At 37.3% G+C, this 24,327-nt stretch overlaps 1 protein-coding gene across 4 annotated transcripts in view; it reads left to right on the top strand.

The window, feature by feature from the left end:
* Positions 1-24,327, top strand: part of Akt3 (AKT serine/threonine kinase 3) — a 241,042-nt gene that overhangs the window by 150,951 nt on the left and 65,764 nt on the right. For all 4 annotated transcript variants that reach the window (XM_021162759.3, XM_085843271.1, XM_029481052.2 and 1 more), the window contains 2 exons: positions 4,533-4,677; positions 10,724-10,855. In XM_021162759.3, the coding sequence (XP_021018418.1) occupies positions 4,533-4,677; positions 10,724-10,855 (277 nt within the window). The remainder of the gene's footprint in view (positions 1-4,532; positions 4,678-10,723; positions 10,856-24,327) is intronic.

Raw genomic sequence — 24,327 nt, 5'->3', positions numbered from 1 at the left:
AACCATACAACCAAAGCCACGAAGACGATAATTAAAGCCTCGGGCAATCCCTCCCACGGCCCAGTTAGTTGAAGGGAGTGCGAAAGGGTCAGGTAAAATTCAGGCATACCTTTCCGAGACGTAGTTCCTGCAGTTCTGGACCCTCCCCGTCACCGAGGGATCTCCGACGGTGCTCACGATGTTCTTTGTTTTCCCGGGTTTTCGGCACCAGATGTGAGTGTTCTCTAATTCGCCCGCGAATAAGGACACCACACACAATAGGGTTCTTCTGCAGCAAGCTTTATGCGTCTTGAGAGGGAGAGCATAAGCTTCACAACCGGAGACCCCAGGCAGTCCGAGCCCCTCCTTTTTATAAGAAATTCTCCCTGCCTCGGACGTGGCAAGCCATGATTGGCTCAACACTGATTGCCCCATCCCTGAGGCGGAGCTGCCCGGGGCGGGGATTTCCAGCACAGGATGTTTACGAGTTGTTATTGAGGAAATGACTCAGCACAGGATGTTTACGAGTTGTTATTGAGGAAATGACTCAGCACAGGATGTTTACGAGATAGCACTGAGGAAATGACTCAGCACAGGATGTTTACGAGATAGCGGCGCTCCACAAAAATGCATTCTCTTTCCCCAGCAGCCTTCAGTTGCCCAGGCTTCTCAGCTGGGAGTGGGGCCTCACAATCTCCTTCCGGTCCATGCTGCTGTGTTGACTGGCTTTATCTTATAGAAGCAACCACAGTTGCTGGGAGTTCATGAGTACAGCAGCCCTGTCAGGTCCAGCAAGCAGTGTTCTTTCTCCCCATCCTTCCCTACCTGTGACTCTAATAATCTTTCTGTTCTCTGTTTGTCATTATTCTGTGAGCATTGTGGGGAAGGGGTGGATTTAGATGTTCCACGTTTATGGACAAGCGCACCATGCACAGTCACTTATTCTCTACATTTTGGCCAAAGATGAATCTCTGTGATAATTTCAACTCACTATATAAAAGAAGCTTCCCTTATTAAGGCTGTGTTATCAAATATAAAGATGTGTTTAGAATATAGTTTAGTAGTGTGTCTATTTAGCAAAATGTTAATTGTACTTTCTCTCTTAGTGCTCATAAACTACCTGGCAACAGATCCTTAGCCATGTTTACAGTACCAGACATGAGTTTTCACCTGTGTCTCCTGACAGTTATGTCACTATTGCAACCATGAGAATATCTTCTTAGGCTGATTATTGTAGCTACAGAGTTCATACTGTAAGACTTTTCTTCCCCAGTAGCCTGCTCTGTGCCTGTTAATACTGTGAAAGCTAGCCTGCAGGGGGTAAGCTTGTAGGTCACTACCAGCTTGACCCTCGAACTGTCAGAAAGATATGAAGAAATTATAATAAATAGTCTTAAGCAGTTACATTGCATCTAACTAGGTCTGAAATTGTCTAGTGTTTTATATATAATGTCTAAGAATCGTCTAAAATATATGTCCAGAGATTTAAGACAATATGGTTAAGACTACAAAGAGAAATAATGCTATGGAATTAGATTCATAGGGGCTCTAGATAATAGAATTATTTTACAGTGGTTAAAAGTGCTAAGCATGTATGATCAATGTGCTTAAGGCCAGGGAATTCTCAGTGGAGAGGAATTATAAAAGAGAAACATAGAGGAAAAAACAGGCAAAACTTTTGTAATTACAATTGCTAGTAGTGGTTTTAATTATAAGTTAGGCCTCTCACCAGTGAAAATTAGTGTCCTCCAAGACCAATGAGATGAGATTATCCAGCATGAAGTATGCAGAGACAGCACAGATAATAAAAAACCGATATGATAGAATGTAGGGTAAGGATTAGACAACGAAGAGGTCTTACAGATATGCCATTGAACTCTTAAGGGCTTTGAGAGAATGAGGAAAAACTTAAATTAATGGTTTCTGAAATTTTTCTAAAATGTCTAAAGATACAAAACCCAATATCAGAAGTTCTATAACTTGCAAGTGGGTAAAGTACAAAAAACAATTTCTATGCCAGTAAGATTGTTCAATATCAAAAGTGAATGAGAAAATAAAGTTTTTTTTTTCCAAGGGAGCAACAGACAGAGCAAAAGGTAACATTATAAGAGAAAAAAATGATATGGGAAAGCATTGAGTAAAATAATAATTGGGGGTAATGGACTCATGTACTTAAAATGCTAAAACCAAGTAAGTGCCACAAAACAAGAATATGTTCCAAGAATAAAAGTACAATTAAATTTATTTTTAGTTTGAGGCATCATTGAGATGGTTCAGTAGGTAAACTTAGTAAAAATACTTCCTTAAAAAAAGGAGGCATCAAATTTTAGGGAAATAATTTTATCCATAGGTAGGATGTGTGCAAATAAAATTTAATTGTGGTTTCAATAGCTTTTAACTGAATTTTTATTTTCCCATATTTTCTTTTTATAAAATTTTATTTATTTATTTATTTATTTATTTATTTAACACTCCAGATTTCATTCCCCTCCCGGTCCACCCTCCAGCTGTTCCACATCCCATATCTCCTCCCCAGCCCATCTCCACAAGGATGTTCCCGCAATCCCCGAGCCCCCCCTACGCCACCATACCTTTCTACTCTCTGGGGCCTCCAGATTCTTGAGGGTTAAGAGCATCTTTTCTGATTGAACCCAGAACCGACAGTCCTCTGCTGGATATGTGTTAGGGCCTCATGTTAGCTGGTGTATGCTGCCTAGTTGGTGGCCCAATGTCTAAGAGATCTCAGGGGTCCACGTTAATGAGACTGCTTTTCCCTAATTCAACCACAGGGGTCAGCAGCTTCTGTCCATTGGTTGGGTGCAAATAGCTACATGTGACTCTTTGGGCTGTTTGTTGGATCTTCCTGACAGAGGTTATGATAGGTCCCTTTTAGTGAGTACTCCATGGCCTCAGTAATAGTGTCAGGCCTCCGGGTCTCCCTTTGAGCTGGATCTGGATCCCACTTTGGGCCCGTCGCTGAACCTTCTTTTCCTCAGGCTCCTCTGTTTCCATCCCTGCAGTTCTTTCAGACAGGAGTGCTTCTCTTTCTCCACATTCTCTCCAACATGTGTTGTCTCCTGAAGTTTTGATCTTAGCCTTTCTGACTGATGTAAGGTGTAATCTCAGGGTTGTTTTGGTTTGTATTTCTCTGATCACTAAGGACTTTGAACATTTCTTTAGGTGCTTCTCAGCCATTCGAGATTCCTCTGTTGTGAATTCTTGGTTTAGTTCTATACCCCATTTTTTGATTGGGTTGTTTGGTTTTTTTGGTGGTTGGTTTCTTGAGTTCTTTATATATTTTGTATATCAGCCCCTAATGTATGGGGGGTTAGTGAAGTTTTTTCCCAATCAGTAGGTTGCTGATATCATTAATATTTTTAAGATAATAGTTTAATTACATTTATGAGAATTTAATATATTTTACTCTTTTACTTTTTATTCATCTACATAACTCCTCTCAGATCTAATCCCCCTCTTCCATACTCACCTCTCTTTTGTGTACCCTCTTTTCTTTAGAAGATAGTATATAGCAATAAATGTCCTGATCCTCTGGCTCCTATAGTCATCCACTTCCTTTTTCCATGATTTCCCCTGAGCCTATGTAGAAGGGTTGTATTGAAATGTATTAATTGGGGTTGGGCACACACTGATTTGTTTTCTGAATTTTGACTGATTGTGGCTTTCATTAATAGTCTCTATCTGCTGCAAATGGAAGTGTTTTTGATAAGGGAGACATGAGAGCACACTTACCTGTTATTTTTAAGGATGACTGTTTAGAATGCAGTAGAAGTTCTACTGGTTTAGAAAAGTAACAATAGTAGATTCTCTTGTAAGGTTCATGACCTCACCAGCCACAAGTAGTTTGTTGAGTTTACAATACCAGGCACAAACAACTCCTATTGAATGAAACTTATGTCAAGTTGGTTATCTGTTGGTTACCACTACAGTGCTACTATTACACCTTTCAGAATATATTCTTTTGGTTGTTATTGTGGATCATAGGCATTACAGCTAGATAAGACTATTGCTTTCTTGCTTGGCAGCTCACATAGCTCCTTCTAGGTCTGTGAGAGGTAGTTCTCAGGGAATGGGCTTTCATGGGAGAATGTGATTGATTACCCCGAATACTGTGTCTTAAGTGTGTGGTTTCTTCACTATGGTTTTACCTTCCTCTGTTGTTTGGATGTCTCTTGGACTCTCCTACCAATAGTTCAAAGGAACTTTTCCATGTCTGGCATTCAAGGTTTTTGTTGATTGTCTATGGGTTTTTTTGGGGGGGTATTGTTACCCCAAAGCAGCTTCAATTATATTATGTGGGTGTGTTTATTTGACTGTGTAGTCAAACACATTATGTGCAATATCAAGTGAGCATAAAATAATACAGTTCCTATGTAAATGCTACTTCTGACCCTAGGATTTTAGATTATCTTTAGGGATGCTGGAAGAGAGGGTGGCTATGCAGTAGATGTTATTTGCATTCATCTCAAAATTTCTAACAGTTTTAAAATAACTTGTTGTCTTCTGTTAATGAGAAATTGAACTCATTTTTGTAGAGAAGAGTGGACGGAAGCTATCCAAGCCGTAGCCGATCGATTGCAGAGGCAAGAAGAGGAAAGGATGAATTGTAGTCCAACCTCACAGATTGATAATATAGGAGAAGAAGAGATGGATGCGTCTACAACCCATCATAAAAGAAAGGTAGATAATAATGATGACTTGTTCTCCCAAGTAAACTCTTATATGCTGAAAGCCATGTTTGAGAGAGACAGCAGCCAACTTTCATATTGTATGTATAACTTTGTGAACCTAAAGTGCCTGTTGCTTACAACAGAGTAATTGACCAGCGCTTTGGTCCAGGATGTTTGTGGGACTTAGAAAGGAGTGGTAACTGATATACTTTATTAGATAACGTTTTACCTTGTTGGTAACAACATTTTGGAAACTTGGAAATCTTTGCAACCCCATAGGAAGAACAACAATATCAATGAACCAGACCCCCCAGAGCTCCCAGGGACTAAACCACCAACCAAATAGTACACGTGGAGTGAACCATGGCTCCAGCTGCCTGTGTAGCAGAGGATGGCCTTATTGGGCATAATGGGAGGAGGAGGAGGCCCTTTTCCTGTGAAGGCTCCATGACCCAGTGTAGGGGAATGCCAAGGCAGGGATGCAGGAGTGGGTAGTTGTGTGGGTAGGGGAACACCCTCATAGAAGCAGGGGGAGGGGAGATGGGATAGGGGGTTTCTGGAGAGGGAACTGGGAAAGGGGATAACATTTGAAATGTAAATAAAGAAAATATCCAATAAAATAAAAGAAAAAAGCAAGCAAAAAAGAAAAACTTCATCTAAACTACAAAACTTCCTTAAGGGAGACAGTGTAAGAAAATCAGGCCCTTGTTACTTGGTTCTCCTTTGTGAAAAATAATTTATGTACATGACTACAAAGATCACTTGGCTGGTGTAATTCAAACTTGTAAATAAAAGGACTTTAAAAAAAAAAAAAAAGGAAAAATGGCTCTGTGATTTCTGACCTGTGCTTTCAACCTTAACGAAAGCTACTTAGAAAGTGAGAAGTCTGTAAATAATACCTTTTCTTTTAATTGCTGCTCATGAGCCAATGAAGAAGACAAACATAACCTTTTTTCCCTCAGTGCTCTAGATTAGTATATAATTTTATAGGAATTGTAAATAATATTTTTCATTACTATAAAGTTTTAAAATAATTTTTATGTAATATATGATATTTAAAACTAGTCTAAGGGGTTGCGTATTTGAAAATTCTGACATATAAGAAAAAAATGGCCAGAAGCTGTCCAATCTGTAACTTGATAATTGGTAGTAAATCACATCATTAACATGTGCGTGTTGAATATATATTTGCTATTTACTTAGTAAATTATATTCAGATAGGGGGTAAAAGCATGCTTAAAAAGTATTATCAATTATGTTTTGTGAGTTTTGTTTAATTAATTAATTTTGCAGTATTGGAATTTTGAATTTAGGAGCATGTTAAGTGCTCCTATGCAGCCAAATCGCACCACCTGATGTTAGTGTAGTGATCAGAGTTCCTTTCAAGTTCAATTGCCTGGGCTCAAATCCTTTCTGCTTTTATTAATCATTTTATTCATTTACAATTCATATGATATCCTCCTTTCCAGTTACCCCTTCTCCAATCCCCATCCCATCCACCCTTTCCTGCCTCCCTTTGCCTCTATGAGGGTGCTCCTCCACTGCTCTAGCATCCCCTATGCTGGGGGATCAAGCCTCCACAGGACCAAGGGCCTCCCCCACATTGATGAGGCCATCCTCTGCTACATATGTATCTGCAGTCCTGGCTCCCTCCATGTATATACTCTGGTTGGTGGTTTAGTCCCTGGAAGCTCTAGGTAGTCCAGTTAGTTGATATTGTATATGGGGTTGCAATTCCCTTCAGCTCCTTTCGTCCTTCCCCTCTCTCTTCCACTGGGGCCCTGGGCTCAGTCCGACTGTTGCCTGTGAGTATCTGCATCTGTATTGGTCCAGTGCTGGTAGAACCTCTCAGGGAACAGCCATACCAGCAAATGCTATCTTGGCATCAGCAATAGTGTGTGTGGTGGTGGGGGTGGGGGTGTTGGGGGAGGAAGGGAAAGGTTGGTGTCTGCAGATAGGACGGATCCCTAGGTGGGGTAGTCTCTGGATGGCCTTTCCTTCAGTCTCTGTTCCACTCTTTGCCCGTCTTTCCTTTAGTCAGGAACATTTCTGGGTTAAAAATTTTGAGATGTGTGTTCTTCCAGTGAAATGATATAGTCACAACTTTGAGAATTAATTCACTATGTGAAGTTTTTTCTTTAATTAAAATATCATTCTGTATTTGATGCTTATGAACATTTTCTGTCTTTTTATTTTTCCTGCACTTTATTTTATATGCAATATATATATATTTTATATGCATATATATATATGTGTGTGTCCCATCTTCTCTTTTGTGGTTGTTGATTGGAGTAGCTGAGTCATTATTAATTGCTTTCTCAGTCAGGAAGATGAACATAACCTATCTTTACCCATTTATTCATATGAGAAATTTCCTTTTGCATAGATGTATCTAACTTGAAGATTGAGTGTGATAGTAAATATGAATCAAATTCCCCTTTATCTCATCCTTTAGGTAGAACAACAATATGAACTAACCAGTACCCCCTCCCCCGACCCCCCACCCCCCGAGCTCATGTTTCTAGCTGCATATGTATCAGAAGATGGCCTAGAGAGGCCCATTGGTCTTGCAAACTTGATATGCCTCAGTACAGGGGAACACCAGGGCCAAGAAGTGGGAGTGGGTGGGTAGGGGAGTGGGGGGGGAGGGTATGGGGGACTTTTGGGATAGCATTGGAAATGTAAATGAAGAAAACACCTAATTAAAAAAAAAGATAAAAAAATAAATAAATAAAAGCCAAGCGATACCAGCTCTGTTCTGTTTAATTTTCTGGAATTCTAAATATATGCTTAACAGATCAGTAAGATATTGTTAAACCAGGAGTTGAAAATGGTATGTTAGTAACACTGTAACTTAATCTACTACATCCGATGGATGGGAGGATATTAAATATAAGTATAGACATTAATCACCAAAAAGAATGAATAGAGACACACTTTAGCAATATACAATAGTGAAAATATATAAAGCTATTTTTTGTAAAGACTGATTATAAATGATAATAACTGAATCATATATTTTTCCTTTTTATAATTACTAAGTTGAATGTAATTCATCATTATCACTAATTGCCATTAGTAAGCATCTATTTTATGCTTATTTTGTGGTAGACTTTGAGCAGTACTTTTGCACTTATACATTTAAAAGTCATCTGAGGTATGTCTAATAATGTGCCATTTTATAGTTGAGTGATCTGATAAAGTTAAATATCTTACTCAAATATCAAAGTCTTTTAATTGTGCATTATGTATAACTTCACTGTGTACACTATGTAGCATTTCTTTGGTTCATATATCAGTAGAAGGTTAACATTGTAAAATAGTAGAATGTGAAGATTCCTGAGTTAATACCTGGGTAGAATTTCTGACTCATCCTTTAGCTTCCTCATTACCAAAATGGGGATAATTACAGTATCTAACTCATAGGGTTGTGAGTCCTAAACTGAGGGGCATATTTTGTATTTATGTATACTAAATATAGAATCAGTATTGATGGTTATAGTTAGCATCCTGCTTTGTCCCATAAAACTAACTAAGCATCTTTCTACAGGTTGTCTTAGAATCATTTACTAAAACTTGATTTTAAAAATAAAGTTTAGGCCGGGCGTGGTGGCGCACGCCTTTAATCCCAGCACTCGGGAGGCAGAGGCAGGCTTGAGTTCGAGGCCAGCCTGGTCTTACAGAGTGAGTTCTAGGACAGCCAGGGCTACACAGAGAAACCCTGTCTCGAAAAAAAAAAAATAATAAAGTTTAGGACCTCACACTTGTTATGTGAATCTTCTATACTGAGCTATATTTCTCTCTACTTAGTCCCCATCAAAATTTTAATATGTTCGAAGTTGTCTCGAGTATCCTTGAACTCATGCTGTTATCCATATTGGCTTTAACTCAGAAAACTCCTGACTTAGCTTCACAAGTACTTGAGAGTACATGTCTCCATTACAGGCTGACCTGATAGAAATATTTTCAATATATTTGTGATTTGAGGTCTTAGCCATATATAATTTCCATACATATGTATTTAAATGTATGTGGTAATTGAAAATACTTTTAAATTACAGGAGTATATAGAAGGTGTTTATACCAATGGCTGCTCAATAATGAATGATTCCAGTGATTTAAAGTGGTTCAGTATAAAGTGGTCTTTGTATGTGACAACCACATTTAGAACATTGAGTATGTGACATGTCATTTTTATTGCTTTTAGATAAAAAATAAAGAGGAGATTTATATATACCATGTTGAACAAGAAAATCAATTTATTGCCTAATTATGAGCCTTTTACCTATTTATTGTTGTAGAAATACTAGAAACAATAGCAGCATGCTATTTCTTATGGTTTTGTTGCTAGCTGTGCTATTTTGCACTTCTTACATAGATCTTCAAATACATTATTTTAGGCTGCCCATGTTCTGGCCCTGAAAAATCCAAAGAAAACTTTCTGTTATGTCTCAGGGTTTGGTGTTTTCTTTTGCACTTGGTACCTATCTTTGTGGTTCTGCACAGTTTCTCTGTGCATGTGATTTATTTGCCAGGGTCTCAGTACATAGTCTTTCCCTCCAACAAGGTAGCCTTAGCTTCCACACAGAAAGAAAGCTGTCTCTTGAGAGTTCCTAAGAGAGAGAAAACATTAATTGCCAGGCCTAAAGGGTAGTTCTATAGACATTTAATCAAAGACAATTTAAGAATTGTGCATCTGAAAGACAATGGAAGATTGAGATAAGGTACTAGGAAGAAGAAAGGGAATGGGGGAAATTATGTATGTATAATCTTTCTTTAAAATTTATTAAAAATGCTAGCCAGATAGAAATTGAGAGTTGGGGAGGGAGAAAGGGAGAGAAAGGGAAGGTGTGAGACAGACTACTACTTACTGGGAATCAGACAGCCATCTTTGGAGTCTGATAGGTTGGTCCTTAACATCTGAGTTTTTAAAGCTGTTAGTGGAATTAAATATGACTAGTTATCTATTATTTTTCTAAATTACTGTATTTGTAACTGTTTTCTACATGTGGGCAGCTATATGCCTGAATTTTAGTTGAATTAATAAGTATACATTACTTCTATCTTTTTGACATTTACTTTTTCCTTTGAACTACATATGTTAAGATGTTATAATTTGACATTTGGATAAATTATCAAAATTATTGGCAAGAGATATTAAAATTTCATGTAGGCATTCATTTATGAAATATTTAAAAATTTGTAAGTATGTACATGAAGGGAATTAACTGTAGTTTTACTGCAATATCTTTGTCTGGTTTTAATATCATAGTGTGAATTGAACAGTATTTCTACCATTTCAGTTTTCAGGAAGAGCTTGTGTAGAATTGGTGCCTTTTTTCTCGAAATGGTATAGGCTTTTCCTTATTGTAAAAATGTAATATAAATTCAGCTCTTACACAGGGCTGTTCAGCTTACTTAATACTTCCTCAGAGAGCTTTTGTAGTTTGAGGCTTAGGAGGGTTGCTCATTTCATCTCAGTGTTCCTCACTGCCATAGAGCTGTCTGTTCTCTCATGGTCTCTTTAATGCCTGTAGATTCTGTACTGATGTCACCTTTCTCAGTTCACATTGATAAGTTTTATCTTTGTGTTTATCTTCCTGACCAGTTTACCTGCATGTTACAGGTTTTTCTTGTTGTTATTGTTGTTTGGTTGGTTTATTTTTACTCCTTTCTCCTAATTTTTCGAAAATTTTTTTAGTTATATTTAAAACTGAGTGTTTTTGAATATCACTTTTTCTGAGGTAGCACGACTTAAAGCAAGAAAACCTGAGAACTTGAAAATACTGTACTTTTAAAAAAATCTCTTGTCACTTCTAGGTTCAAAATAAATTCTATAAACTCTGAAAATTACATAAATTATTTTTGGAATCCCAGATTGCTGAAGAGACAGACAGTCAATGGAAGTATGTTTTGTTTTGTTTTGTTTTGTTTTGTTTTCTCATTGGAAATTGGTCTAGAAATTGGTAGGAACAGTATCAAGTGTATGGTGCACGTTTATACAAGCAAGTAATATTCAACTATTTCATCATGGTTTTCTAATTTATATTTTTCAGACGATGAATGATTTTGACTATTTGAAACTACTAGGTAAAGGCACTTTTGGGAAAGTTATTTTGGTTCGAGAGAAGGCAAGTGGAAAATACTATGCTATGAAGATTCTGAAGAAAGAAGTCATTATTGCAAAGGTAACTGATTGTAAAAGCCAGTGAATTAATTTCTCTGTAGTATGAACCTGCATTCATTCTTATAAGTGGTGGTATAGGTATTCTATGAAATAATCAAAGTATTAATTATAAAGTATCAATTTTAAGGTTTTCAGTATAGTATTATGTAAAATATGGTGAAACTTATTCTCTTGTGAAAATATTTTCATTGTAAATTTAGAGGAGTTTTTAAATGATACATTTGTGATCCACATTACTATTTTTTCATAGTGTATATGTGCCATATTTTCATTATCTGTTCATCAGTTGAAGGACATTTAGGCTGTTTCCAATTCCGAGCTGTTATGCATAGAACAGAAAATGAACCTGGCTGAAGAGTATCTGTGGAATGGGCTGTTGAGTCCTTTGTACACATAGTAAGAAGTGGTATATGTGGATCATATGGTAGGTTAGTTAATTTTTAGCTTTCTGAGGACTCTTCCATAATGATTTCCAAAGTGGCTCTGTCCGTTTACAATCCCACCAACAGTGAGTGTCTCTCCTATGCTCATGTTCCCTCCAGAATTTGTTATCTGTTGGTTTGTTGATCTTTGCCATTTTGATTGGGGTTCCATGAAATCTCAAAACTGTTTTGACTTGTCTTTCCCTAATTGATAGGGACTGACAAAATATCTTAACTTTTTGAACCATCTTTTGTCTTATTTTTGAGAACACTTTTGTCTTATTTTGAGAACACTTTTTTAGAGGTCAGGTCCATTTTTCTTTTGAATGGATCATTTGTTTTTGGATAGCTTGATTTTTATTTCTTTATGCATTCTAGTTATTAATCCTCTGTCAGCTGTATAGCTAGCATAGATTTCAATTTGTGGTCCCCTCTTAACCTGGTTAATTGTTTCTTTAGCTATGCAGCAGCTTTTCAATTTAATGAACTCCCAGTTATCAATTGCTGGCTTTAATTCTTGGATAGAGAGTGTCCTATTCAGGAAGTCCTTTCCTGTACATGTATCTAAATTTGCCTTTTTCTTCTACCAGCTTCACTGTTTCAGGTTTCACATTTAAGTTTGTGAACCATTTGGAGATAGTTTCTGTACTAATTGCAATCTCCTGCGTGTGGACATCCAGTTTCCCCAGCAATATTTAATGAATATTTATTATTTCCTAGAGCATGTATTTGTCATTTTTGTCAAAAATTAAATGACTGAATTTACACATATTCATCTGTCTGTGTTCTTAATCCTGTTTCAATGATCTATATGTTTGTTTTTGTGCCAGAAGCGTATTGCTTTTAGATATTTTATTTCCTTTGAGGCTGCTGTGAGAGTATATCCATGACCTCGTTCTCTGTATACTTGTGGTTGGTGTACAGAAAAGCAGTTGATCTGTACAAGTTGATTCTTTATCCTTCGTCATTGCTGAACTTGTTTATTATTTCTAGAGGGTTTATGGTAGAATTTTTGGAATTTCTTATACAGTATTATGCTGAGTGCAAAGAAGAATGTATTAGACATTTTTTTCTATTTTGGATCTTTAATTTTTCTTCTCTTGCCTTACTGCTGCAGCTAATACTTCAAGCACAGTGTTGAGAAAGAGTGGGACAAGTTCATATCTCAGTGGCATTCCTGCCTTTAGTGGTGTAACCTCAAATTTGTCTCCACTTAGGACATTATTGACTGTGGGTTTATAGCTCTCTTAGTCGGGGTTACTATTGCTATGATAAAATACCATGGCCAAATTGCAGATTCGGGGGAAGAACAGAATGGGGAGACATCATAGTCCATCCATGAACAAAATCAGGACAGGAACTCCAGCAAGACTGGAACCTGCAGACAAGAGCTGATGGAGAGGCCATGGAGGATGGCTGCCTTATTGGTTTTTCCACATGGCTGCTCAGCCTGCTTTCTTTTAGATCCCAGTACTATATATATCAAAAGGGTGCCCCCACCCACAGTGGGCTGGGCCCTCCCACAACAATTACTAATTAAGAAAATGCTCTACAGGCTTGCCTATTGCCTGATCTTAGGGAAGCATTTTCTCAATGTCTCTGATGACTAACTTATGTCAGATTGACACAAAACTAAGGCAGGACAGTAGCTTTTATTATTATGTTGAAGTATGTTACCTTAGGTCCTAGTTTTTCTAGGACTTTTATTATGGAGTCATGTTGGATTTGATGAGAGGCTTTTTCTGCATCTTTTGAGATAATCGTGGATGTGTTTTTGTCCTTAAGTCCATTTATGGGGTTTTTTAATTTCCTTTTTTAAAAAAAATGGTGTTTTTAGACAAGGTTTCTCTGTGTTAGCCTTGGCTGTCCTGGATTTTACTTTGTAGACCTTTGTAGAGATCTACCTCACATTTATTGATTTGTGTTGCGTGCAATCATCCCTATTTCTCAAAGGCAACATGCTAATAGTTGATAATCTTCTTGACTTTCAAGTCTGTATTTGGTTTGTAAATAGATTATTGAGCTTTTTAAAAATCTATTCATTAGAGATGTTGGTCTCTAGTGTTTGGGGGGTTGTTTGTTGATATTTTTCTTTGCTTGGTTTTGATACTAGAGTCATATGGTCACATAGAAGAAGCTTGGAGTGTTCCTTCTGTTTCTATGTGTTTTAATAATTTAAGGATTCCTTATAGATCTTTGATAGTATATCTATATAATAGAGTTCCGCTGTCCGTGAATCCGGGCCTGGGCCTAGACATTTTTAGTTGAAAGCCTTTTTGTTACTATTTTAATCTTCTCATGTGTTGTGGATCTGTTTAAGTTGTTTACTTCTTGCTTTAATTTTGGTGGTTTGGTTGAATCTAGAAAGTCATCAATTTCTTTTAGGTTTTCCAACTTAATGAAATGCTGTTTTTAAAAATATTCCCTTATCTTATTAAATTCTTTGGTAACTCTTTAATGTTTTCCTGTTCATTTTTTCATTCTACTAATTTGGGTTTCCTTCCTTCCTTCTTTCCTTCCTTCTTTTGGTTAATTGGTCCAGAGGTCTGTCCATTTTTCCTATCTTCTCAAAGAACTGGTTTTTAGATTCATTGATTCTTTGTATTATGTTATTTCTATTTTTAAGTTTCTGCTTTTTTTCTCCCTTATTTCTGATTGTCTACTGGGTTTTGATTTGGTTTGGTTTGGTTTTTCTAAATTACTGAGTTGTATCCTTACGTTATTGTTTTCAGAGCTCTGACTTTTTAATGTTGGCCCTTTTGGGCTATTTATTTCTCTGACCGGGTTGCTTCTAGTGAGTACTAGAGTTGTCCTGTTGTATTTTCACTTTCTTTTAGGTCCATGGAATAATTTTTTTCTTCCTTGATTTTTCCTTATTGGATCATTTTATCTTTTAGTAATTGGTTGTTTAATCTCTGAGCTTGTGTATAGAGATTTGTTTGGTGTATATCACACAAGATACATGGAGTTAGTCCAGTTTTTCTGAGTATATAAATACTTGTTTTGTACATCAGTGTGTAGTCTGTCTTAGAGAAGCTTCTGTGTGCTGCTGAGGAGAATTCATATTCTTTAATCTCTTTCTTTATTTCTTCCTTGACCAAGGTGTCATTGGGCAGTGTTGTTCAGTTTCCACGTGAATGTTGGCTTTCTATTATTTATGTTGTTATTGAAAATCAGCCTTAGTCCATGGTGATCTGATAGGATGCATGGGACAGTTTCAATATTTTTGTATCTCTAGAGGCCTGTTTTGTGCCCAATTATATGGTCAATTTTGGAGAAGGTACCATGGGGTGCTGAGAAGAAGGTATATCCTTTTGTTTTAGGATAAAATGTTCTGTAGATATCTGTTAAATCCATTTCTCTCATAACTTGTGTTAGTTTCACTGTGTCTCTGTTTAGTTTCTGTTTCCAGGATCTGTCCAATGATGAGAGTAGGGTGTTGAAGTCTCCCTCTATTATTGTGTGAGGTGCAATGTGTGCTTTGAGCTTTACTAAAGTTTCTTTAATGACTGTGGCTGCCCTTGCATTTGGAGCATAGATATTCAGAATTGAGAGTTCCTCTTGGGAGATTTTACCTTTGATGAGTATGAAGTGCCCCTCCTTGTCTTTTTTGATACCTTTGGGTTGGAAGTCGATTTTATTCGATATTAGAATCACTATTCCAGCTTGTTTCTTCAGACCATGTGCTTGGAAAATTGTTTTCCAGCCTTTTACTTTGAGGTAGTGTCTGTCTTTGTTCCTGAGGTGGGTTTCCTGTATACAGCAAAATGTTGGGTCCTGTTTGTGTAGCCAGTCTATTAGTCTATGTCTTTTTACTGGGGAATTGAGTCCATTGATATTAAGAGATATTAAGGAAAAGTAATTATTGCTTCCTGTTATTTTTGTTGTTAGAGTTGGGGTTCTGTTCTTGCGGCTGTCTTTTTTTAGGCTTGTTGAAGGATTATTTTCTTGCTTTGTCTAGGGCGTAATTTCCGTCCTTGTGTTGGAGTTTTCCCTTTATTATCCTTTGAAGGGCTAGATTCGTGGAAAGATATTGCGTGAATTTGGTTTTGTCATGAAATACCTTGGTTTCTCCATCTATGGTAATTGAGAGTTTTGCTGGGTATAGTAGCCTGGGCTGGCATTTGTGTTCTCTTAGGGTCTGTATAACATCTGTCCAGGCTCTTCTGGCTTTCATAGTCTCTGGTGAGAAGTCTGGAGTAATTCTAGTAGGTCTGCCTTTATATGTTACTTGACATTCTTCCCTTACTGCTTTTAATATTCTGTCTGTATTTAGTGTATTTGTTGTTCTGATTATTATGTGTCAGGGGGAATTTCTTTTCTGGTCCAGTGTATTTGGAGTCCTGTAGGCTTGTATGTTCATGGGCAACTCTTTCTTTAGGTTAGGGAAGTTTTCTTCTATAATTTTGTTGAAGATATTTACTGGCCCCTTAAGTTGAAAATCTTCATTCTTATCTCCTCCTATTATCCATAGGTTTACTCTTCTTATTGTGTTCTGGATTTCCTGGATGTTTTGAGTTAGGATCTTTTTGGATTTTGCATTTTCTTTGATTGTTGTGCAGATGATCTCTATGGAATCTTCTGCACCTGAGATTCTCTCTTCCATCTCTTGTATTCTGTTGCTGATGCTCGCATCTATGGTTCCTGATTTCTTACCTAGGATTTCTATCTCCAGAGTTGTCTCCCTTTGGGTTTTCTTTATTGTTTCTACTTCCATTTTTAGATCTTGGATGGTTTTGTTCAATTCCATTACCTGTTTGGTTGTGTTTTCCTGTAATTCTTTAAGGGATTTTTGTGTTTCCTCTTTAAGGACTTCTACTTGTTTAGCAGTATTTTCCTGTAATTCTTTAAGGGCTTCCAACTGTTTCGCAGTGTTCTCCTGTGTTTCTTTAAGTGAATTATTAAAATAACTCTTCTGCCACCATCATGAGATATGATTTTAAATCTGAGTCTTGCTTTTCGGGTGTGTTGGGGTATTCAGGACTCGTTGTGGTGGCCGTACTGGGTTCTGATGATGCCCAGTGGTCTTGGTTTCTATTAGTAATATTCTCACACTTGCCTTTCACTGTCTGGTAATCTCTGGTGTTAGATGATCGAGCTGTCTCTGGCTGGAGCTTGTTCCTCCTGTGATTCTGTTAGCCTCTGTCAGCACTCTGGGAGTCCAACTCTCACCTGAGTCCCAGTGGTCAGAGCACTCTCTACAGGAAAGCTCTCCTCTTGCAGGGAAGGTGTCCAGAAGTCTGGAGCTCTGATCCACTTCCTGAGTACTGGGGTCAGAGCCCTCCCTGTAGGCCGACTCTCCTCTGGCAAGGCAGGTGCCCTGGGGTCTGGGTCTCAGCTCTGCCTCCTGGCTGAGGATGAAGGCCAGAAGGGACCCTGTCCAAGAAGCTCTGTTGCTTCTGCCACCTACGTGCTCTCAAGGAATCCAAGGGTCCTGGGTGTGCTAGGGGGCCTGAGGTGTGGAGAGTCCTCTGGGGACCTTGGACCCTCCACTGGGTTTGTTCTGAAGATGGCTTGGGGCTGGCCTTGACTGGAATGAATCCTAGCCTCTGCTCAGGCAGGGTTCCTTTGTCCCTGTTCCTACTGGCACAAGACCCTCCTGGATTCTTTGGAACTCTTGTTGCTTTCAACTTACCTGTGATCCGGAGGCCCTGGGTGTGTTAGGGGTCCTGTGGTGTGGAGAGTCCTCTGTGGACCTTTGGAGCCTCCACCAGGTTCGGGCCTCCTTTGAGTTTTCTAGTTGGTTTACTGGGCTTTTCTAGTCCATCTTTAATTACACCATGAGTCCTCTTCAATGTTTCTGTAGTTTTATTGAATTTCCTTTAAAAAATCTGGATTGTTTTTGTGTTTTCTACCAGCCTTCTCTTTGTGTTTTCCTGGGCATCACTCATGCATTCTTTAAGTTCTTTCTCTTTAAAGTCATTGAGCTATTTCTTTGTGTCTTCTGTAAGTTCCTTAAAATATTTAAATAAGTGTATGATTGTTCTTTTAAGTTCTGTGTCCTCCAGGTAAGCCTCATTGACATACATAACCTGTTTTTAAAAAAACAAAAAAAACCAAAAAACTCCTAAATTAGGTTTAAAACATCTTGAGAGGAGGAATTAAGAATTAATAAAAAAAGAGAAAGGGAAGAAATATTACAAATTGGATTGGAATCTAGTTCGTTACCCAAACTTTCAGGAGGGTGAGGTTAGGGCCATGGTTTAAGAGCTGTATAAGTATAATATGCCTACATCAGCAGCAAGCAAGCAAGTGGGACTAGGTTGCTAATACATGGCATGTGGAGATGGTAATCTTTGGAAGTTACTGTGCTTTATTTAAAACAGTACGAGTTCTGCCCTCCTGCTCTTCTGTTCATGCTTACTTCATCTCCTTCAGTCTCATTTGCTGCCCTGCTGGGAAAGAGGAAGTAAATGCTTTCAGACACCATGCATCTAATTTTTTGGGGGCGTGGGGGGAGTTCGAGACAGGGCTTCTCTGTGTAGCCTAGACACCGTATATCTTAATGCCGGCTATATTGTGATAGAATTAATCACCAGAGACCTGTTGTCAATATGCAGAAAACCATGAATAGAACAAGGATCTGCTTATGTAGGTTGAGCTATTTGATGATAGAAGGCAGTCTTGTGAAATAGAAATGACAATTATCATTGGAGCTAGATATGAATTATTAATACTCTATTTCATCTGTGCTTGAGAAATTATATTCTGTGAACTTCAATTTACTAAGATAATTCATAATCCTAAACCCAAGTGTCACCTTTGGGTCTTTGTTAATACTGTAAACATGTTTTCCTGTTTTGTTTTTACTTAATGTGCTATTTTTGTTTTCCTATTTCTCAGTAGAAACACAACTGTCATAAAACAGTGAGCAAATTAAGGAAGAAGGTTAGATCATATATCTTGGAGGGTGAGTGATAAGAATAGAGAGAATGATTGCCCTCCCCCCCACAACCCCCCCCACCCCCCGTCCAACCTCAGAAAATAGTCTACCTCTGAAGCTTCTTTCTTCGAACAGAATTTGACTTAAAGAGTCCTTAGTTAGTATTTCAGGGTGGCTGAATATATGGAAGTCTATATTTCAAAGGCAATTTTATCAGAACGTTTTTCTTCAGAATCTTAGGACTTCTAAAATTCTCCATTTGTAATCATCATTAGCAAATGAACTTTTAAATAAGCATTGCATTGTTTTAGCCACAAAATTTTCTCACTGTTATTTTTAATTTCTTGTTTTGACATGTTACTCTTAACTGTAATTAAAAATTATTGGCATCTGTGTTTATTTCTTAGCTTATATGTACCATATCTTCATAGAAAAACTAATTAGTATGTAAAGTACAATACCATTAAATTTGCATTAATGAAAATTTTTCTGACCTTAAATATAAATTATGATAGAAAATACATTTTAATGTATTAAAGATTGTTCTAGCTTATTGCCTCTTAATTAAATGAGCATAACAAAGAATTTTCTTACGTCTTATAGAGATATGTCTTTGCTTGGCTCTGTACATGTTAAGTTGATTGAAGAATTTAAAGGAGGAAAAGTCACAAAATTTCATAAAATTTACAAATTTATGTAGAAAAATATTATGTGGAATGTGGCTATATTACCAAAACAGAGTGAAATATTCCCCATTTTTCTAAAGTACCAGATTATGATTTTCCAATGTTAAATTGGTTTGCTGTTTGCTACTGTTTTAATATTTTCCTAGTTACAGACTCAGATTACTTAGCACAGTAGCCCACAGCAGGTGTTAGCTCTTCTGGAAATATCTTTCTTGCTGCATATAAAGACATATTTCTTTTGATTTACCTTTTTAATTTAATTACCATGTAATTTTTAGAATATTTCAGTTCATTTTAAACCTAAAAATATCTCAAATCACCCCATTGGTCCATGGCATCTTGACTTTATCTTGGGTCCTTAGATGGTCCTCTAAGGCTTCTTTGTGTTTTACTGTACATACCAGGGGAGTACTAGTAAACTGGACAGGTCAGGTTCCATCATGTGAACCATCATTCCCTGCAGCTCGCTCCATGGGACCACACTGCCAAACTTACATTTTTCAGTAGCATTGATTTTTTTTTCCTTTTTTGTCTCATTTATAATAGCATATAACTCCAAATTGGTTAATTATTTATCTTCTTCACTAGCCTGTGAAATCTGTGAACAAAGAAATCTTTTTGTAATAAAACAGCCTTATACCTGGATTATCATTAGCCTTTTTTCTTTTAAAAATTATTTATTTATGTTCCAGCATTGCACTCTCCTCCCAGTCCTCCCACCCCCATCCCACACTCCTCATCTCACTCCTCTGCCCCCTTGCCTCTGAGAGGGTGTTCCCATCACCAGAGCTCCCCCTTCCCTGGGGCCTCAAGTCTCTTAAGGATTGTGCTCATCTTGTCCTACTGAGGCTAGACCAGGCAGTTCTCTCCTATATATGTGCCAGGGGGCCTCGAACCAGTCCATGTACGCTCCTGGGTACGCTCTAGGGCTCAGTCTCTGGGAGCTCCCTGTGGTCCAGGTTAATTGAGACTCCTGGTCTTCTCATGGGGTCGCCCTCCCCTTCAGCCTCTTCAATCCTTTCCCTAATTAAGCCATAGGGGCCCCCAACTTCAGTTCAGTGGTTGAGTATAGATATCTGCTTCTGTCTCAGTCAGCTGCTGGCCCGAGCCTCTCAGAGGACAGTCATGCTAGGCTCTTGTCTTCAGTCTATTCTCCATTTTGTTCCTGTAGTTCTTTTAGACAGGAACAGTTCCAGGTCAGAAATTTTGACCATGGGTTGGTAACCCTGTCCTTCCGCAGGAGGCCCTGTCTATCCTAGGTATTTTGTACTTTTTGGCTAATATCCACTTATCAGTGAGTACATACCATGCATGTCCTTTTGGGTCTGGGTTACCTCATTCAGGATGATATTTTGTAGGTCCATCCATTTGCCTGCAAAAATCATGGTGTCTTTTTTTTTTTTTTTTTTTAAACAGCTGAATAGTATTCCATTGTGTAAATGAACTACATTTTCTGTATCCATTGAGGTTGAGGGACATCTGGGTTGTTTCCAATTTCTGACTATTACAAATACAGCTGTAATGAGCATAGTGGAGCACTTGTCCTTGTGTTATGGTGGTATACTCTTTTTTGGGGTATATGCCCAAGAGTGGTATAGCTTGACCTTCAGGTAGAACTATGTCTAGCTTTCTGAGGAACCATCAGATTGATTTCCAGAGTGGTTTTTACCAGTTTGCAATCTCACCCTAAATGGAGGAGTGTTCTTCTTTCTCCACATTCTTGCCAGCATGTGTTGTTATCTGAGGGTCATTTTGATTTGCATTTCCCTGATGACTAAGGACTTAAGTGTTTCTTGGCCATTCGAGATTCTTCTGTTGTAAATTCTTTGTTTAGCTCTATACCCCATTTTTAATTGTTTTTTTTTTTAGGTTAACTTCTTGAATTCTTTAATATCTTGAATGTTAGCCCTTTGTTGCATATAGGGTTAGTGAATGATTTTCCCAATCTGTAGGTTGCCAGTTTGTTCTATTGATGGTGTTTTTTGCCTTATGTAAGTTTTTTAGTTTCATGAGGTCCCATTTATCAGTTGTTGATAGTAAGAGCCTGAGCCATTGGTATTCTGCATAGGAAACTTCGTTCTGTGCCAAAGAGTCTGAGGCTCTTTTCCACTTTCTCTTCTGTTAGTTTCAGTGTATCTGGCTTTATGTTGAGGTCCTTGATCCACTTGTACTTGAGCTTTGTGGAAGGCCATAGATATGGATCTATTTTCATTCTTCTATATATAAAGACAGCCACTTAGACAGCACCATTTATTGAAGATGCTTTCTTTTTTTCCACTATGTTTTTGGCTTCTTTGTCAAAGATCAAGTATCTGTAGGTGTGTGGGTTTATTTCTGAGTCTTCGATTCTATTCCATTGGTTGACCTGTCTTTCTCTGTACCAATACCATGTAATCTTTATCACTGTTGCTTTGTAGTACAGCTTTACATCAGGGATGGTGATTTCCCCCCAGCATATCTTTTATTGTTGAGAATTGTTTTCGCTATCCTGGATTTTTTTGTTTTCCCATATGAAGTTGAGAATTGCTCTTTCCATGTCTGTGAAGAATTGTGTTGGAATTTTGACAGTTATTATATTGAATCTGTGGATTGCTTTTGGTAAGATGGCCATTTTTACTATGTTAGTCATACCAATCCATGATCATGGGAGAACTTTCCATCTACTGAGGTCTTTTTAATTTCTTTCTTCAGGAATTTGAAGTTCTTGTCATACAGATCTTTCGCTTGTGTGGTAAGATATTTTATACTGTTTGTGACTATTGTGAAGGGTGTTGTTTCCCTAATTTATTTCTCAGCCTGTTTATTATTTGTATAAAGGAAGACTACTGATTTGTTTGAGTTAAATTTATATCCTGCCACTTTGTCAGCTGTAGCAGTTCTCTGGTAGAATTTTGTGAGGTTGCTTATGTATACTATCATACCATTCAAATAGTGACATTTTGACTTCTCCTTTCCAATTTGTATCTGTTTGATCTCCTTTTGTGTTCTAATTGCTCTAGCAGAACTTCAAGTACTGCATTGAATAGATAGTTTGAGAGTGGGCAACTTTGTCTTGTACCCGATTTTAGTGTGATTTCTTCTAGTTTGTCTCCCTTTAATTTGATGTTGGCTGTTGGTTTGCTATATAATACTTTTATTATATTTAGTTATGTGTATGTGCCATGAATTCCTGATCTCTCAAAGACTTTTAACATGAAGGGGTGTTATGTTTTGTCAATGACTTTTTTTCAGCATCTAATGAGATAATCATGTTGTTTTTTTTCTTGGAGTTTGTTTATATAGATGATTATGTTAATGAATTTTCGTATATTGTATCAATCTTGCATTCCTGGGATGAAGCCTACTTGGCTGTGGTGAATGATAGTTTGATGTGTTCTTGGACTCAGTTTGCAAGAATTTTATTGAGTATTTTTGCATCAATATTCATAAGTGAAATTGACCTGAAGGTCTCTTTCTCTTTTGGCGCATTTGCATGGTTTATGTATCAGAATAACCGGCAACTGTGGCTTCATAGAATGAATTAGGTAGTGTTTGTTCTGTTTCTATTTCATAGAGTAGTTTGAGTAGTATTGGTATTAGCTCTTCTTTGAAGGTCTGCTAGAATTCTGCACTAAAAACATCTGGCTTCTGGGCTTTTTTTTTTTTGGTTGGGAGGTTTTTAATGACTATTTCCTTAGGGGTTATTAGACTGTTTAGATAGTTTACCTGATCTTAAGATTCATCCGTTTCATCTAGATTTTCCAGTTGTGTTGAGCTTAGGCTTTTGTAGTAGGTTTTGATGATTTGTTGAATTTCCTTAGTTTCTGTTGTTATATCTCCTTTTTCACTTCTGGTGTTATTAATTTGCATAATCTCTCTGTGCCTTGTTGTTACATTGGCTATGGGTTTATCTATCTTGTTTATTTTCTCAAAGAATTGGGTCTTGGTATTGTTGATTCTTTGGATCATTCTCTTTGTTTAAAACTGGATGTTTTCAACCCTGAGTTTGACTATTTTTTTTTCCATCTATTCCTTTTGGGTGTGTTTGTTTCTTTCTGTTATACAGCTTTCAGGTGTGCTGCTAAGTTGCCTGTGTGGGATCTCTCCAATATATTTATGAAAGTACTCAGTGCTGTGAATTTTCCTCAACTTTCATTGTGTCCCATAAGTTTGGGTATGTTGTATCTTCATTTTCATTGAATTCCATGAAGTCTTTGATTTCTTTCTTTATTTCTTCCTTAAGTTATTGTTGAGCAGATTTGTTTTTCAGTTTGCATAACTATGCGGGCTTTCTGTTGTTTCTGTTGTTAAAGTCTAGCATTAGTCTGTGGTGATCTGATAGAATGAATGGGATTATTTCAATCTTCTTGTATCTGTTGAGTCTTGTTTTGTGTACAATTTTATGCTAAATTTTGGAGAAAGTTCCATGAGGTGCTGAGAAGAAGGTATATTCTCTTGTTTTGGGGTGAAGTGTTCTGTAGATATTTGTTAAATCCATTTGGTTCCATGCCTTTGTTTAATTTTTGTTTCAAGGACCTGTCCATTGGTGAGAGTGGTATGTTGAAGTCTCCCACAATTAATGTGTGAGTTTCAATATGTATTTTAAGATTTAGTAGAGTTTCTTTTACAAATATGGGTTCCGTTGCATGTTCAGAATTGAGACTTCCTCTTGGTGGATTTTTCCTTTGATGAATATGAATTATCCTTCCCCATCTGTTTTGATTCTTTTGGGGTAAAAGTCTATTTTATTGTATATTAGAATGGCAACTGCTGCTTGTTTCTTGGGACCATTTGTTTGAAAAACTTTTTTCCAGCCCTTTACAATGAGGTAGTGTCTGTCTTTGCCACTGAAGTATGTTTCTTGTTATGCAGCAAAATGCTGGATCTAGTTTACATATTTACATATCCTGTCTGTTAGCCTGTGTCTTTTTATTGGGGAGTTTTTAGTCCATTAATGTTGAGAAATATTAAAGACAGATGATTGTTCATTCCTGTTATTGTTATTTTTGTTACTGAAGATGGTTGTGTGTGTGTGTGTGGGCGCGATTGTGCCTGCACTTCTCTTCTTATGGGTTTACTTTAGAATGTTTAATTTCTTGGTTGCTGTCACCCTCCTTGTGTTGGAGTTTTCCTTCCAGTATCTTCTGTAGGGCTGAATTACTAGAAAGATACTGTTTAAATTTAGGGTTTTTTTCATGGAATATCTTGGTTTCTCATTCTATGGTGAATGAGAGTTTTGCTGGGTATAGTAACCTGGGCTGCCATTTGTGTTCTCTTTGGGTCTGAATGACTTCTGTCCAGGGTCTTCTGGCTTTTAGAGTCTCTGTGGAAAAGTCTGGTGTAATTCTGATATATCTGCCTTCATATCTTACTTGGCCTTTTTCCCTTCCAACTTTTAATATTCTTTCTTTGCTCTGTGCATTTAGTGTTTTGATTATTATGTGACAGTAGGATTTTCTTTTCTGATCCAATTTATTTGCTGTTTCGGCTTCTTGAATATTTA

This window comes from Mus caroli, unplaced genomic scaffold, assembly GCF_978045245.1.
Source record: "Mus caroli unplaced genomic scaffold, Mus_caroli_1 scaffold_1, whole genome shotgun sequence".
NCBI lineage: Eukaryota > Metazoa > Chordata > Mammalia > Rodentia > Muridae > Mus > Mus caroli.
Note: the sequence above shows the minus strand (reverse complement) of the source record. Positions and strands in the feature narration are given on the sequence as shown.